This window comes from Rhipicephalus microplus, chromosome X (genome assembly GCF_043290135.1).
Source record: "Rhipicephalus microplus isolate Deutch F79 chromosome X, USDA_Rmic, whole genome shotgun sequence".
Lineage (NCBI taxonomy): Eukaryota > Metazoa > Arthropoda > Arachnida > Ixodida > Ixodidae > Rhipicephalus > Rhipicephalus microplus.
Window position 1 is genome coordinate 7201375 of NC_134710.1, and position 18135 is coordinate 7219509.

The 18135-nt window shown below is 42.3% G+C and overlaps 1 protein-coding gene across 7 annotated transcripts in view; it reads left to right on the forward strand.

The window, feature by feature from the left end:
• The window catches only part of hfp (Poly(U)-binding-splicing factor hfp), a 117685-nt gene extending 101209 nt beyond the window's left edge, over positions 1–16476 (forward strand). For all 7 annotated transcript variants that reach the window (XM_075881755.1, XM_075881756.1, XM_075881761.1 and 4 more), the window contains 2 exons: positions 10174–10363; positions 16292–16476. In XM_075881755.1, the coding sequence (XP_075737870.1) occupies positions 10174–10363; positions 16292–16401 (300 nt within the window). In that variant the 3' untranslated portion in view covers positions 16402–16476. The remainder of the gene's footprint in view (positions 1–10173; positions 10364–16291) is intronic.
• Positions 16477–18135: the final 1659 nt, after the last annotated feature.

Here is an 18135-nt window from a genome sequence, read left to right on the forward strand (position 1 = left end):
CAGCACAATGTGAGCTAAACTGACGCTGTCACTGCCAGGGCGTTCTTGTGCCGTAGGCATGCATTTGTTGTGACAGTGTTCCTGATGTCTCTTTGCTCCTGACGGGCGCGGTGATGGCCAGCTCCTTTTTGTTTGTAAAGTCAGTGTGTCTCTGCGGCATACTTAGCGGTCTTGCTCAGAAAGGCAGCATAAAGAACGGTGGCGTGGCACGGTTTGGGTTGTCACTTATCAAAAGCATGCATTACCGAGCACTTAGCTAAAAATGCTTATCATGAAGGGTTGTCAGCCATTAATCATGCTGCCGCGTTTGCTGCTTGTTGCTATCACACCTCCGTGCACTTGCAGTGCTTATCCGTAAAGGCATCACCTACTGCACAGTGATAGTGGCCTCTTCAAACTTTTTGGTCTGCTTCACTCCATACTACGTAAGCATTGCGTTAAAGCTAACTTTTGGGCATTAGCTACTTCAGCAAGCTCGTCAATTTTGCGAAAGCACTGGTACAAGCATACGAGGTGGTTTACGTAGTTAAAGTAAGGCTGTAATTAATGTTGCTTGACACATGTGGGCAGAAAGTTACAAAAATTGGACACTGAAACTTCTCAGTGTTTTAAATTAATTATTACTTATGACTCATGCTGCCCTTTCGTGGCAGGTGGTGTAATATTTAGGAAGAATGATGGTGACAGCTTAAAGTGCTCCTGGCCTGTCCATATTGTTGCTAGCTCAGAAGTGGAATTTCTCAATGTTGCCAACACACCCATTACAATAGGCTTAGACATACCCAAATATTTAATAAATGTATCATTATTCTGCCTTGGTTTTTCAGAAAAAAAGTGAGCTTCATCAAAACCAGAAGTGGTGGCAGTTTGCAATTTAAGTTATTTTATTTCAAGACAGGCCGCATGTGTTCTGTCAAAACCTCTGCACAGGAAGTGGTGGATAGATCAACTCAAGTACAAATTGACTGTGTGTGCAAGCTGTTTGGAGCCTTTGCAGATTGTCTTTGGAGCTTTGTCCCAGGCAACTGATACTTTTACACTTGTTCTTACTGAGCACCACGGTGCATTGCTTGCAAGCAAACTTAGTTCATTGTTCCTGCGAGAAGGTGTGCTCAGAAGGCACTATGCAGGCGCAACTCGTACACTTTGACAGGAAGCAGCAAAGAAAGGTGAGGCCATTATCACACGAAGCTGCAGTTTAATGTTAAACTTTCCTCGTGCTCGCGGCAACACTGTAGTATGAAGGGAAGTTTTTCTATTAACAGAGAGTGTTTTCTTTAGAATTATCCAAACAAATTGCTTATAGCTTATGAGAGGTGCACGATTATGTCTTGGTGGCAGGTGCTGTAACAAAATTAGAGATCACCTCTGAAATTACCAATATGTTCACAGTGTTTGAAATAGCAGCTGTGAATGATAAAGAGGGACAGACAGGAAGCAAAGTTAGGAGAAAGAAGAGCGAACATCAACATTGATTAATGGGCTACCGAGAAAGAGCGAAGGGTTTTCTTGGAGCAGAATGTAAGGCATCTACAGTTGAACCCCCGTACAACGAACGCCGCTTTAACGACATTCCCGCTACAACGAAAAATTCACGATTCCCCGTCAGCAGTCCATAGGAGTCAATGCATAAATATTGTCACCACAACGAACACTTTTTCTTCTGCCATCCCGCTTCAACGAAATTTCACAATGCGATTCCAGGTTAAGGTATTTATTGCTATACAGTAAACCCAATATTTAACATTTTGATGCATTTTCAGAACCTGAAATTACGTCGACGAAGTCTAAAACACGCGTTGACACCACCAGGAACTACCGCTGTTAAGCAAGCATAGGTGCCGCCATTGCTCGATAGCAATGGCAATGAGGCTGCCCTGCTTTGCCAAAAGGAGGGCAGCCTCATTGCCATCGCTATCGAGGAATGGCGTTGCACACATTTGCTGAACAGCAGTGGTTTCTGGTGGTGCCAACGCTTATTTTAGACTTCGTATTTTCAGTTTCTGAAAATGCATCAAAATGTTAAATGTTGGGTTTACTGTATAGCCGCAGACGATACAAAGCTGAAGCTCAGTTGCTTAGTTCATGGTTTCCTTCGCGCAGCTGCTAGGTGAATCTGCGGAACGATGCCTTTTCTGATTCCAATGCTTAAAATTTTGTTCGCGCTTGGCGAGTGTGGTAACTGATCAGAGCAGCTGTTCGTCCGCATTATCAACAAAATCAGCTAGCCGCGAGTGATGGATGATAAGAATGGCATCATCATCGTCATCAGCCTGACTACGTCCACAGCAGGACAAAGGCCTCTCCCATGTTCCGCCAGTTAACCCGGTTCTGTGCTTGCTGCTGCCAATTTATACCCACAAACTTCTTAATCTCATCTGCCCACCTAACCTTCTGTCTCCCCCTAACCCGCTTGCCTTCTCTGGGAATCCAGTTAGTTACCCTTAACAACCAGCAGTTATCCTGCCTACGCGCTACATGCCCGGCCCATGTCCATTTCTTCTTCTTGATTTCAGTTATGATATCCTTAACCCTGCTCTGATATCCTTGAAGAATGGCATAAATTAAGGCAAAAGTCACCGCTTCACGATACCCTGCTGCCATCTCGGCGTTTTGACGGCGGACAGCTGCTGGTATTAACGTGTTAATGGCACTGTTTGGTTTGTTCACGAAAGCGGTTCTAGTCACTGTTCCATCAGTGTGCTTTTCACCATGACCTCGATATGCATGGGTGAGAATCGCTGTGGGGCATTTCCGATGGAGGCGGAAATGTTGTAGGCCCGTGTACTCAGATTTGGGTGCACGTTAAAGAACCCCAGGTGGTCAAAATTTCCGGAGCCCTCCGCTACGGCGTCTCTCATAATCAAATAGTGGTTTTGAGACGTTAAACTCCACAAATCAATCAAGAATCGCTGTGTGACGCTGCTGGGATAGAATAAAAAGCAGCGGACACTTTTCAATTTTGAGAATAAACGTTTCTTTGTGTTGCTAGTTTAGATCGGCTATATTTTTTCGATTTCGCTACTACGAAATTTTTGCTTTAACGAAATTTTTTCTGTGCCCCTTCAGTTTGGTTGTAGCGGGATTCGACTGTATATATATTTAGGAAAAGAAATCAGCTCTTTCAAAGCATAAGACAAGTGAATAATGAAAATAAGGGCAAGCAAAATAAGTATATTCTGTGTTATCTGTTGTTTTTCTTTTATCTGAATTGGGGCCATTCTTTTTTAAAACTAGTGTCCATTGAATCACTCAGGGAATTTTGGCTGTACTGGTCAGTGAAAACCTGGAAGAGTCAAGGAATTCAATTTATGCAAGTGGGTAGTCACTCTGGTTACTGTGGCAATCAACATTACGTCGGAAAGAACAAGCAACAATGGTGTGCGAGCTTCCCTACGTAGGCGCTTCCAGCTCATTTCATTGGGGCAGCCCTTTGATGTCATCAGGCCAGTTGGGGCGAGTGAAATGTGGTCAGGTGATCCCGTGAAAATAAAGTTCAGGGTAGGCATTTTTTTCTTCTCTTCTGAGTTTGCTAAATCGAATAACTTAGGAGTGTATACTGTTATTACTGCCGTTTTTGCTGCACAAGTCTGTCTATACTTCCGCTCGATAGTACCTACATTGACTGCATCATTCCTTTAGCATTTCATGCATAGAGATACAAAAAGATGCGTTTAGACAGGTAGTATTTAGGATTTAATGATAGACAACAAGTGGTGACACATTTTTGTTGTTTTGTGCTCTCACGGCGTAGCGGGCGACAAAACATTCAGTGAGCATAGTGCTTCGGGCGCTCATGGTTGAAAATTATCTATTCAGAATAGTATCAGTAGCAACGCTGCAACCATGCTGCAACGTTAGGTTTCCGCCAGCAATGAGCAAGCCTCAATTCTCTAGCAGTACTGGCAGCAGAGGAAGGCGCGTTCTGGCTGCCACCCAATTGAAGCGTGCAGTATGCAGGGGTGCAGCAGCTGTGCCGATTGTGCCAATTTGATACAATTCCCGATTATTCTGCCTCGCTTCACCAAAATGTTCAGCCAGTTTCAAAATTTTGTGAGGTGTGCTAATTTTGGCAAGAAATGCAGGCCAAGTCGGCCACCTGCAGTTTGCGTCATCAGTCAAAGCGCGCAGACCCTAACTATAGAGCCTAAAATATACCGTATTTATTCACAAAATCTTTGCACTTTTTTCCGCGAAAAACTGATGAAAAGTTGCGGGGTGCAAGAATTACACAAGGAAAATTGGGAGGGGGGATGATCGAAGTGGCCGCAAATCTGTATTCTCATGCTAGCAACTAACTACAAGCTTTGAGAAGTACTCATGAAGACTTACCTTAACTGTAAAACCACAGGTTCAATACAAGACAAGCTTTATTTGAGACACAAAAGCTGCAAGCAAATAGTAAAGTTTTTAAATACCTTATTCAAAGCTTGCGAGCGTACCATTAGCGTTCATAACAGGAGCCAACAAAAGTTTAGCATACATCAACCTCGGGCTCATGGTCATCTAATATAGAATTGTCCGCAGTTATCTTCTGAAGAAATAAAGTTTTATCATCCATCCCAGCCTTAGACACATGAAATGCTCAGGGCGCCTTGGTGGCTTTCAGCTGCCCGTGCTGCCGTCGCTAGTAGCGGACACAAAACTCGTCGCCTCTAAAGTGTCTACCGGTGGCCCTGCTGTGGTTGTTTAGTGCATGATCGATCACTTTCAACTTGAAAGCTGCCGTGTAGCTTCCGTATCGCCCCATAAGGTAACCACAGAACGGACACAACGTACACTGACACGCCATAGCCTGAAAACACTGCTATGGCTTGTTAGGAACTAAAGCTGCAAGCGTATGCCTCGTTTTCTAAACAAGCTAAATAATGCTGCGAACGCCGGCGTTGCCAGTGACTTGCGATTGCCTAGCAGTTGCATATAAAATATTTTTTTCCTGTTTTGAAGTTGCGTCCTCCTGGTCGCTGTCCTGGTGATAGATATCTGGTACACTCAAACCTTGTTATAACCTAATGGGATATAATGAAATAATGGATATAACGAAGTAAATGAAATTCCCCGTGAAAGCTTCATTGAGACCCATGCATTTTAAATCTCATAACGAAGAAAATTGACCAATAAATGGATATAACGAGCTAACTTAGTCTATCAAATAGCTGATTAAAAAAAACTACCGTAGTGCATTAAGTATATTGTTTTCTGCGGAGTTTGATGCTCATTCAGCGCGGGTCTTTTAAAAATACTGTGCCGACCTTACATCCACGCCACGCGCAGCCAAGAGAGCCATCCTTCTCACATAGCCGTCGGAGAGGATTGAGGAAGCACTTAGCGAGTCGCGTGACAGAGAAGCGGCGCCGCGGTGCAAAGGGATTTCCCTCTCCGCGCCTAAAGATGACTGCAATGAATGCGTCTCCGCTACTACCCTCTGCACGGAGAAAGGAGGACTCTCTGCAACATCTTTTTTTTTTCCTCTCTCTCTCTCTCTCTGCACGCGGCCTTGATAGGAGAAGGGGCTCTACGTGCAGAGACAGAAAAGTGAGAAGTGTGGCACAGGCGCATCGCAGATCGGCATTTGAGAGAGAGCAAACAATCCGCCACAGTCTTTTATTTCTTTGTCTTCTTTTCCTTCTTTACGCGCAGCGTTGAGAGGTGCCACCGCGGTATCGGGCATGGTGCTGAGAGCATTTTCGGAGCGCAGTATGTTCGAAGTGCTTGCGCATTCGAATTACAGGGCGTTTTCACCCTTTGGAATACACTCAGCTTTGAGGGGACCTCAGCGTGAGTTTATTTACCGAAAGTTCAAATTAAGTGTGTTCGAATCAATGAGGTTCGACTGTGTTTATTTTCTGTCGCACGTGTGGTCGTGTAGCGGTACATCGGGACATGAAGCGGTTTCTTTCTTTGCATGCTTATAGGTGTGCGCCCATCTGAGCATACATTGCCGCAAACTCTTATAATCGATATAACAAAATAATTGTGGCTCCTCTTCAACTTCATTATAACGAGGTTTTAGTGTACCACAACGGGCCAATGGGCTTGCGTCACACCGTTGTTACTTTATTTGGTCGAACGCGCCTTGCAAGAGAGTCGAAGCGGCACCTAACCTCATGGTAAGAAAAAAAAAAAAGGAGAGGGAAGGGTGGGAGTTGTAGCAGTTAGAAAATTTTTTGGCCTTGGTTCTAACTGCCGTGTTCTAACCCGTGCAGAGAATGCTGCTTAAGCTACCTTAGTCACAATATACTGGTGCTCTGCGAAAAAGTGGATTGAAATTCGGAAGGGGCGGTTAGCACTAGTCACAGGACACTGCACACTTCATTCAGTTAGTAACACCCCATTATTCTGAGTACCAGTGTGATCACTGATGTCTAAATAAGTTACTGGCAATCGTTTGGAGCTGTGTATAACATTTCTGCTTTTCTAACCAAATCTTTGTCTCTTTTTTTTTTCTTGCCAACCTTTCTCCTTGGTGTGAATCTTGAATTTCAAGGTCACAAGCTTGGCAAATGCATAATTAAATTCACAGAGCCTGTTGTCCAGTGATTTGACAAGTGCAGTAAATGCTAATATAGACATTATTGTTTACTCAGTGGGGTGATTCAAAATAATACTTTCATTAAAATAGCAGTGCTCACGTTCACATTGCATGATTTAGGAGATGTTGAGTGGTTTATACATATTTTTTTCTAAGTGTAAGCCTTCTTTTTTATACTGCTCCAAATTTGGTGTTTCATAATAAAAAGTGCATTTTTTCCCCCATAACCTGCTCCAAATTGAATTTCGGCGGTTGCACCTCTAAGTATAGTTACCATTGCAACAGCGCTACCATTGCTGTACCGTGCATATGTGCTTATCCTGATAGCGTCAATGCAGTGAGGTTTCTAGGCACATAACCCGCCATGCTTGACTCTGCAAGAGCGAGCTGCTATTTTGCTTTTGTAAAGTGATGCACGCTTGAATGTAGTCCCGCATGAGGCGTCAGTGATTGGCGGCTAAAAGCGCTCAGTAGGCTAGAAGTAGCGCTACGTAACACATGTGCCGGAGCAGATAGGCTAAGGTTATTGTGATAAGGCTGGCAGCGATAAGTCATACTGGCAGGTTTGTCAGTGGCTGCCACCGTGGCTTCGTTCTTTCCTTATGTTGATTTTCAAAGCTACTGCTGGAATTGCATGGAAGTTGGAATAATTTAATTTCTGCACTTGTCAAAAATACAGAAAAATATGTTGTGGTGCTGGAAAATCTACCGCCCTAGCGCACTTTTATGAGACAAAAAGCTATTGCAGTACGCAGGGTACGCTCTAACTGTGTTTGACGTAGGACGAGCCAGTCAGTGAATGCTCTATGAGAGCATCACTCTACAAGAGCATAATGAGCATAATGCTCTGCTGTGCATGAGCAGTAATTGGAGAGGTAGCGCCCTCTATGGGCAGTTTAGTTTTGACTGGAAAATATGCACCCAGCTGGCCGGCGATCGTTCATTCGCCGTGGTTGAGCGCCATGGCTGAGCGGCGTTGCTTTTGTAGTTTGGGCAAATATTCCAGCACACCGCAAATCATTTTACCAACAAAGGAGCATGAAGCGCTCAGTCAGATACTTCCGTGTTTAGGTGAGAGAAAAACCTATGAAAACTTCCGGTGACGGTTTGTCATTGAATGTGCCTTTTTCGTCCTTGTCTCGAGATTTTGCTTTTTCTTTTGTATATAAACCGAGAAATGAGCACCAACTTCGACAGGTTCTCCTCCTTGAGGCTTCGTGCCAAAAAGAGAGCTGCTTGGGTAACGGCATGTGGGATTACGGAATGTGGCCGGAGGAAGAGAGTCGGAACAGAGGAGTTTGGTGCACGCGGCTTGCCATGTGTGCCGAACCAGCATTCTTGGATCTGTGTAGTGTAGCACAGCAGCACACAGTCTCGCTTGTATCAGCGCTTCTAACAGACCACTCAATACTGTTGTCAGTACGCGAAATGTGCTCTCGTGTATTTGCGCGAACTATGATTGAGATATAAGCACAGGTTATTTGACAATAACAGTAGTGGGAGCTGCATTCATAGCCGCTTCATGATTAGTACGGGAAACTTGTGTCTTGTGAAGAAAGCGTATTGTTGCGTGTTAGGAAAGTGTATCCTCCCAATAATACTTTTATACTCAGTTTCATTTCATTCATTTGGATTGTCATTTGATACTTTGAACTAGAGACACTTCTATAAGAGTGCACTTGAAACGCTTTCGGTATGCTACTTATATTTAAAATTTTCTCCAGGCAACAAAGTCACAGTGCATTCTAACTATGTGACCCTCAGTATAGCGACGAATCTTGTCGTCATCACATAAACACTGGACCTCACAGACTAGCCGCCCTCACCAAACATAGTTCATCATCACACATTTGAAGGGCCAACTTCAAGCATCTTGATACCCCTGTCACACGGCAACCATCAAACTCTATTTACCTTCATTCATTCATCATTCAACTCCCTAATGGAGCTTTCCAAGAATGGAGTTACCGACGTGGTACACAGCTTGCGCAAGCTTTCAACGGGAAAGGCAGGGAGCAGAAGTTGCGCTGCTGCACTTCCCATCTTTCACATATGTAGTCGCCTTTGAAGCAACGTGCATGTCTCTCTCTCTCTCTCTCTCTCTCTCTCTCTCTTTTTTTTTCATGTATTCTAATACATCTAAAGTGAGCAATAATGCAAGAAAGTACGCTGTGCACGCACGTGCGTCTCACACATGTAATACGTCAGAACATTTGTCGGTGGCCGCTCTGCGAAATGTTGGGTGTAGAGGGTACAGACATTGATGTCCTCAAAAATAGAATTGAAATTTGCACTTCAAGATCTGTAATGCTACACCGAGCAAAAGTATGATGTTAAAAGTTGTAATTGTAATTACTGAGACTATTTTGTTAGCGCGGTCTTCTTCGTAGCAGTAGCTATGTGGTAACGAGTACTCCATCGAACTTAAATGGTCATTACCGAACTCCCTTTTTTAAAAGCTCTGTCTAACTGCCATAGTGAAATGGAAGGCCGTGTGACATGAACCGCATCTCCTTTGTCGAAGAGATGAAGTACTTAAAGGAGTGCTGACTCTATTCAAAGATGTCGGGAAAAAGACATTTTTTGTTACCTTGGTTTACAGTGTTAAACCTCTCTATCTTTACATACCAAAGTCAAGCAACAGGTATACAATATTTTATTTTAGTTGCATCTGCAAGCCAGCTCCACCGTCATTGACAATATTCCGATAAGTGAAGAAAGTTCATGAGTTAGTGTGTTCTGGGACATCTCACATGCTTATAAAAAGTTCTTGTAGTGCTGAACGAAATGCGCTGAAATTTCACAGGTTACTTTGAAGACACCCAAGTATTAACCACATAACGCAGATGATGAGTGCAAATTAGGTGTCATGGCCCATAAACAAATAATTGTCTGTATGAGTAATGTTTGTATGAACAATGGAACAATAATTGACCATATGAACAACAGAAGTGCCAGTGACACAGAGAACTGTGAATCATTTTAATTATTTAATGAAAGCGAGAGAAATTTTGCTCGAAATACGGTGGCTTCAGCTGTCTGGGAGAGAAATTCACAAAGCCCTGACCTGCTGCATGTGGCTTCACTTGTCCCGAGTTTTCTTTTTTGTCTATTTACAAATCTGTGACCAACAAGCCCAACGAACGACATGTTTTGTGCCCTAACAGGCCATTTGGTTTGTTACTGGGCACTATGACTTTCAGAAATGGATTCTGAGGAAACATCAAGTCTAGAATAAAATGCGGGTTTTGTTATGTTTACTGAAAAAGATAATGTACACAAAATGGGGCAAGTGCTTCGCGTGATAACATTACAAATTTATTCTAAGCGGATGCAGGAGAACGGACAGCATATTTGAAAAGAGTAGCACAGCATCTGGGAATCTGGCTCAAGAACGGGAAGTTATCTTGAGTGGTGTCCTCCAGAGATTCTGTAGAATTATTCAAGCAGTGAGTACATTTTATTCAATTCGTAGCTTGCAGTGCTGGCAGATAACTGGGTTGCGTCTCGTTCAGAACTTTGCGTGCAATGTATGTATTTGTACCATTGAGCATCTATTGCAGGTGAAGGTGCATTACCGCTGTCATCTGCTTGGCAGCACCACTTCTATTACTCACTGTTACTTTTTCTTCCCATTGCAGTCATGTGTTGTTGTGCTGCGAAACATGGTCGGTGTGGAAGACTTAGACGATGAGCTGGAGTCTGAAGTGACAGATGAGTGCGGACGATTTGGCACTGTCAAGAGGGTCATCATCTATCAGGAACGGCAGTCGGAGGATGAGAATGCTGAAATCATTGTGAAAATTTTTGTTGAATTCTCTCAAGCACAAGGTGAGTTTTACAGCAAAAGCTGTAATGAGGTCACAACAGCCAATTTTGGCACCGTAGTTGTCGCCGCTGGTGTCTGTTACCGCGATAAAGCAAAGTTATTTAAAAATGAATAAAAAATATTTCTAGGAAGGGATAGGAGTGGAACCCGCCCTCTGTGTGGTATTCGTATATTCTGTCACAGAGCCATGCTGATGTTTGAGACTCTTCTGCAAAAATACCCTATGCAGGCTTCATCTCGGGAAAGGAATTATGTTAACCTATGTAATATTACATCGTAAAAGAGAAAAATAACAACCAGACATCACACTATGTGAATTTTCAAATGTTTCATTAAATGCTTCCAACCCATTACAAAAGGCTCTCCACAGGTAAACCTATGTAAGAGGGCATTTGGCGACAGAACCGAGCCAATGGGCAGGTGGGCAGAGTGTCCCGACCCCCTCCCACGCCTAGTTGTGTCTGGCTTTCCCATGTCTGGAGAAAAGGGGATCCTGAGGCTTTGAGCCGATGTCGTTTGATTGGGCCCTTTAAAGGGGATTCATTTCAAAAAGTGTTAACAGAGCATAGAACGCAAGGACGAGACAACAGAGGCAAAGATCGCTGTCGCCTCTGTTGTCTCATTCTTTCCTAATTGGTCCATGCACTGTAGCACTTTTTGAAGTAAATCCTCACCAACTTGCCCAAGTGCCCACCCTTTCAACCTTTTGAAAGAGAACTGTGGCAATTTTTCGATATTCACAAATGTCAATAAAACTAACGACAAAAAGGGATAAGAAAAAGAAAAGGATATACAGGTGCTGCCAGCATTGCTTCATCCTTTTACATACTTCGAGCACACCACCACATGCCACCAATGCTGGCAGCACCTGTGCATTCTTTCCTTTTTCTTCTTTTTGTCTCGCACCCTCTCCTTTGTATGCCCTTCTTATTAAAGCATAGACTAGTTGAAAGTCCGTGCTTCTTGCCTCTGTTGTCTCATCTTTTCCTAATCATTAGGAAACTCTTGTTACTGTCATCTGCATTTACTCAATCATCATCTGCCCTCAACCTGTTTATTACAAATATGGAAACATCTGTGCATTTTATGGGTGTAATTTCTAATGATACTAGCATGGGTGCAACAGCTGCACCAATTGGGCCAAATTAATACGATGACCCATTTTAATGCCGAGCTGCGCCAAAATTATGAGATATACCAAAGTGGCGCCATGCTGCGCCAAAATTCCCGACCAGCCTCAACGTTTTCTCAGTTGTGCTAACTTCAGCGAGAAATGGAGGCCACGTTGGCTACCTGTAGTTTGCGTCATCAATCAATCCAAAGACTCGGGTGCACAGACCCTAACCCTAAACCACTGCTTAGGCAGGACCTCACAAAATGTGATCGCTCAGATAAACTAACAACGCGCGCCCATCGGTTTGCTGGCCACCACAGATTATTAATCGGCGAGACGACGCAACTTCACAAAAATGTGTTATCGTAGCCAGCAACACTTCGCAGGTCAGGAAACGTGGTTACAGCATGTTAGGAACTAAAGCTGGGAGCGTGTGCTGCTGTTGGTGCGCACAAACAAACACGGCGTGCCGCGAACCGCAGCTTTTCCGGCGACCACGTTGGTTGCCATAGTAACGGCACGTACGATTGATATGCGGTGCCGTCGCCAGGCCAATGGACGCATTCTGGTCTTACTTTATCTAGTCAAACGCACCTTGCTAGCGAGCCGAGAAGTTGTGCCCTAAACCTAATTCCATCGTCAAAATAAAAGTGGGGAGTGTTGCGGAACGCCACTTGAATCACCTTCACCACAGTACATCGTTGGCCTGCGGAAAAACATTTTAAGATTTGGAAGGGGCTGTTAGCACTAGTAAAGAAGGGGCTGTTAGCACTAGTCACGATACATAGCCCAGTTTGTTCAATTACTCATGCTTGTATATGCCGCATAATTGTGAGTACTAATATGATCGCTGACGTCTAGAAAGTTACTGGCAATTGCTTAGACATTGTATGATATTGCTGTTGCCTTACAAAATCAAATGAAACTGTGTGCCACTTTTTTTTTTCCCATCATCCATACTCCTCAGTTTTACGAATCTCCCAAATGTCAAGGTCGCCAGCTTGACAAATCCACATTTCAATCTTCAGAGTCTGTCAGGCTTGGCAAATGGCAATGTGCACTTTATGGTTGTTTGCAGATTGGGCTGGTTCAAAATACTACTTCTTTTGAAAAAGTAGTGTTCATATTCTCTCTGTGGGATTTAGAGGGTGTAGAATGGTTTTTTTCATCCCGGCTGCGGCGGCTGCATTCTGATGGAGGCGGAAATGTCGAGGCCCGTGTGCTCAGATTTGGGTGCACGTTAAAGAACCCCAGGTGGTCAAAATTTCCGGAACCCTCCACTACTGCGTCTCTCATAATCATATGGTGGTTTTGGGACGTTAAACCCCACAAATCAATCAATCGATGTAGAATGGTGTGTGCATTTTTTAGATCCTTCTTTTTTATACTGTTTCAAATGTGTTTCTTGATAAAAAATAGGTGTTTTTTTCCCCAGACCTGCTCCAAGTTTGGATTTTGTGCTCCAAAAGTAATATTTTGTTGCTCCGAAAATTGCTCCAAATTTTATTTCGACTGTTGCACCCCTGTATTAGTGACCGCTGTCCAATATTTATGATGTACTCACTGCTGAATAGTATCGAACCCAACATGAATTAGTTGCTTACCAACATATTTTTAATGAAGCACTGGATTTATTCAATTTCACTGTGGGTGCACATAGTTCGGATTCTGTGCTAAGAAAAACAAACATAAACAAAGCATATAACGAGTTTTTGAAGCTTTTGTGGGCATCTACATTTCTCAGTCAAACAAGTTAGGAAATAAAAAAAAGTTAAAAACCGTCTTTATCATGCCTTCTTACACTACACATCAGAAATTAAGCTTGAGGAATTGAAGGCTGAAACAAATAGACTGAATAAAATACTAAGACAAGTGAAAATGGAATACTAACATTGTGTGTTTTTTGAAATTAACTGGAAGTGGCCAGGTGCAACTTGGAATGTAATAAATAAAGTTTTAGGTCGTGATAGTAAAAGTAATGTACCCAAATTGATAACTTAAAGAAATTTTGAATAGTGGTAAAGCATTGACAGACCATCTTAATGCTCATTTTGGGAATGCAGGTGTTGCGCACACCATTGACTTCCGAGTTGCATATTCAATAAACAAAGGTATTATGGAAACTATATTTATAAAGCCAACGGACGAACATAAGGTGTTCACAATAACAAAAATATAAATAATAATAAAGCATTAGATATAGATAATTTAAGCCAGTCAAATACATTTTCGATCACTTGCCATTTATTTCTGCATTGGTTCACATATTCGATTTAGCAATGGTATCAGCGACTTTCCCAGATGGCATGAAACGAGCTAGAGTATCTGTGTTATTCAAGCATGACAATATAAATAATGTTTCCGATTACAGACCAATATCTATCTATCCTACCCATTTCTTCCAAAGTGCTAGAAAAGGTTGTTGTCACTCACCTGACCAAGTTTCTAGACAAACATAACGTGATAACTAACTCCCAGTTTGGCTTCAGAAAAAGTATATCAACTGAGGCGACCCTTTTATCCTTGAAATAAAGCACTGTTCAAAGCATGGACTATGAAAAATTTGCCCTCGGACTCTTGATTTTAGCGGACTCTATTGATTGCCTCATCCATGACATTCTTACACATAAGCAATCAATGTATGGAGTGCGCAAACATCCACTTGCTTTGATGAAATATCTTGCGGAAAGAACCCAGCATGTATGTATTGGCAACCAGCCGCATTTTCGATACAGGCAAAAATTATGTAGGCTAATGTGCTTAGATTTAGGTACACGTTAAAGAACCCCAGGTGGTCGAAATTTTCAGAGTCCTGCACTATGGCATCTGTCATAATCATATGGTGGTTTTGGAACGTTAAACCCCACATATCAATCATGTATGTGTTTACAGCGTCTTATCTTCCTTCTTAGCACTTAAAAATAGACCGCCACAAGAAAGTATTTTGGGCCTGCTATTAAATTGTATAATAATGACCAAGGAAATATAGACCCCTCTGGTGATTTCTTTATACTATGTGCAGATAATAACACTATACTTTTCTTTGGAAAAGATGCGAATGAACTAATTATGTGTTATGGTTTGCTAATCAAACTATCAGATTGATCTCTTTCAATTGTGATCAAAATTAACCCCACCAAAAGAAAAGCAGTTTTTTTTAGAGCCAGAAATAGATCGTTCAGTTATAGCATTCAGTCACTGACTTGGGTAAAAATATTGAATAGGTTAATGAAGATGAATTCCTTTGAGTAATATTTTTAAGCCATTTGAGTTGGGAAGCTCATTTTAATAACCAGAACACCTTTTGCAGTAGTCTGTGCACCGACAACCGGCTGTAGAATTTTCACGCAGACAAAAGCCACGCTGTAAATTTATCATGCATATTCACCTCACAATTTCAATATTGCAGTTCAGCATAGGCGACGACATCGGGAAATAGTATAGATACAATAATTACGTTACAAAGGGCACTTTTCTGTCACATTGCAAATATTCAACCACGGGCCACAACGAAAGTGTTGTCCCAAAAATACAAAATAATTCGGGTAGATCGGTATTACGGATTTTCGGTGCAGACGAAAATGCTGAGGCTTGTGTGCTCAGATTTGGGTGCACGTTGAAGAACCCCAGGTGTTCAAATTTTCCGGAGCTCTTCAAATCGTATGGTACGTTTGGGAAGTTAAACCCCACATATCAATCAATCGGTATTACGAATACCGTGTTTTCCAGCTATTTTACATTGCAAAGAACTGCAGAGATTTTCTTACATTCCTAGCGGCCCCGCCGTGGTGGTCTAGTGGCTAAGGTACTCGGCTGCTGACCCGCAGGGCGCGGGTTCGAATCCCGGCTGCGGCGGCTGCATTTCCGATGGAGGCGGAAATGTTGTAGGCCCGTGTACTCAGATTTGGGTGCACGTTAAAGAACCCCAGGTGGTCTAAATTTCCGTAGCCCTCCACTACGGCGTCTCTCATAATCATGTAGTGGTTTTGGGACGTCAAACCCCACATATCAATCAATTACATTCCTAGTGACCTTAAAACATAATAACATACCTGTGTATCTAAGAAACCCTGAACCTTGGTTTGTACCGCATTTTAGCACCGAATATAAGGTGAAATTCCTCAAACACAATTTACCGAAAATTCTAATTACTCATGTTCACGCTATAAACTATTTTGCAAGTAATCTAAAGTGATCTCGTTAATATGTAAGCATTTACACAGCATATTGGTGCATAACGATGTAAATCAAATGATCATGTTTCGTCTCAGTGTTTTGCTATTTATGCAAATTTGTGTCATTGAATGTTCAACATCATCTAGTAAATCATGCTGTTTTGTACCAAAAATGTTTGTTTTTTCACTGCCATGTACAACGCCTCCTAGGCCCAGTAAAGCTGCTGATGGCAGCTTTTAGCCCCGGAGGACATTTCTAGTTTGTACTAAAAAAATAATAATCAAGTCAATTGACTGGTTGGTTGATTGATTGATTCTACTTTTTTAAGTTCCTCCTATGACCTTGTGCACCATCAGTCACATTGAGTCAAGATAGCACAGTTAGGCTTTAGCGCCAAAAAGTAATTATAGTGTCCACTAACTTCTCGATATTGCTGATAGTTATTAGGCCCTATGTATAGTTGATTTAGGCGTTATCGGAGCCATTAGTTCGTACAGTTGACATAATACAGGGTAGCGAATCCAAAAACTGCTTTTATGCACCAATAGTAGCACCAAATTTCGCCAATGCATTTTGGTTGTCTCATGGACATCTGCTCGGCTAAATCATCTGCTTTTTTTTTTTTTTTTTTTTTTTTCAGAAGCCGCAAGTGCAAGGGATGCATTGAATGGTAGATTCTTTGGTGGAAGGCTTGTCAAATCGGAACTGTATGACCAGACACTATATGAGGCAAACGACCTGTCTGGATAACCAACATAGGTCGTGCACATCATCGCTGTATATACACATTTTCAAAATAAATGAAAACATCTTTCACACTGTTCACCGTTATGTGGAATGAAGGAACTGCTGTTATGTTTTGTAATGCGCACTGGTATTGAACATGGAGCACATGAAAGCAGCCTACTTATCTCTAATTTTCTTTTACTATTTTTGAGGCGTTTTTGTATCACTTCATTTTGTAGTAATGGGTGGATTATTAGTTGTGCAAGAACAAGGAAACGGATTACATATGTGGCTCTTGTTCAGTCTAGAGTTTTGTTTATTTATTCTTTCAAGTACATCCCAAGTACCAATTGGAATGTTATTTGAGGGAATTGCACATCATAATTTGAACAGCATTGAGCATGTGTTTCTGTCCATAAACAGGTAAGTTGTGCAAAGGCAGTGCTCAATACAAATCTTGACACATATCCTGACAAATTTTCACTTGCAGCCTAATCTAGCAAATTTAGAGCACAGCAAGCACACTTGACCGCGATGAGTTGCCCTCATGAGACTCTAGACTCTAGGTGTTTCGAGGGCAGCTATAAAATTCATTTGAAGAGAATCCGCGCAACTCTCAAACCTGCAATTTGACATGAATAGCGTAAACGCGCAAATGAACGTACCCAGTGAATTTCATTGAGATCCACTGACCTCGAAAAATTGTCGGAGTCGGCCTTTATTGGGATGGTTTTAGCTTCGAAGAACACAACATTCGGGCATGTTTGGCTTATGGCCACTCAATCTTCCCAAAGGGAAGGATCGAGCGGCCGTCGCACTACAATGGTGGAGGGAGCAGTACAAAAGGGGGCAACGCCCTAAACCTTTTTGTTTATTTTCCTAGTGCGCAGCGGCTGTTCTTGTTTTTTATGGTTTACTTATATATCACTGAAAAGCTTGGCTTTTGCACATTTCAAGTATGTCTATTAAAATCAAGTCATCCGCTACCGTTTGGAGATGGCAAGGCAAATAAGTGCTGTTTACGCGGTTGGGGCCGACTGCCTCGGTTGTGACCATTTTCTTGAAAAGGTGCTGCTGTTAAAGCAGTGTTTCTTGCACAGTGCATTCAGGACATATTTATCTATTTCCTCAGCCTGGCAAATTTGTGTAGGGCTTCTACTTTATTGTTGGTCATCTTTTGAAAACAGCCAAGTTTAGTAACTTTACTTTTAGACTGAGTGCCAACTATGCTAGAGGAAGTTAATTTTCCGGACTTTCATAGAAACCAACAGTCCCTATCTGTGTGTTTATTTAACACACTACGGTTTTTTTACATATAGTGATCCGAATCGGGCAATCATTTCTGAATGCATGGACCTACCTCTGCCCATTTTTGTGGAAAGCTACCGAAGTTTTGTGGCTGATTTTGCACACAGATCATCTAGAGGCCTCGATATATTTCAACGTAGCGTTTTTAAGTAAAGCTAGCAGAAATGCGAGGCGAAGCTCGTGAATTGTCCGAATTTATCATGCCCCAGACGCCAACAAAAGCTCAATAATCTTCAGACTGCGTTGAAATTTCAGCATGTATAGCTTACTATAAAGTATTTCCAGTCTCCTGATATACACACGAATCATGCACAAATGCTGCATGCTCACTGAGAAATATACCTTAATTTTACTATTACCACAAAAATCTTCGTCTGGCGCCATCTAGAGGGACAAAGTAAAAGCAGTACATCAAAAGGCTCCCACTCTTTTCCATGGTGGCGTGCACAA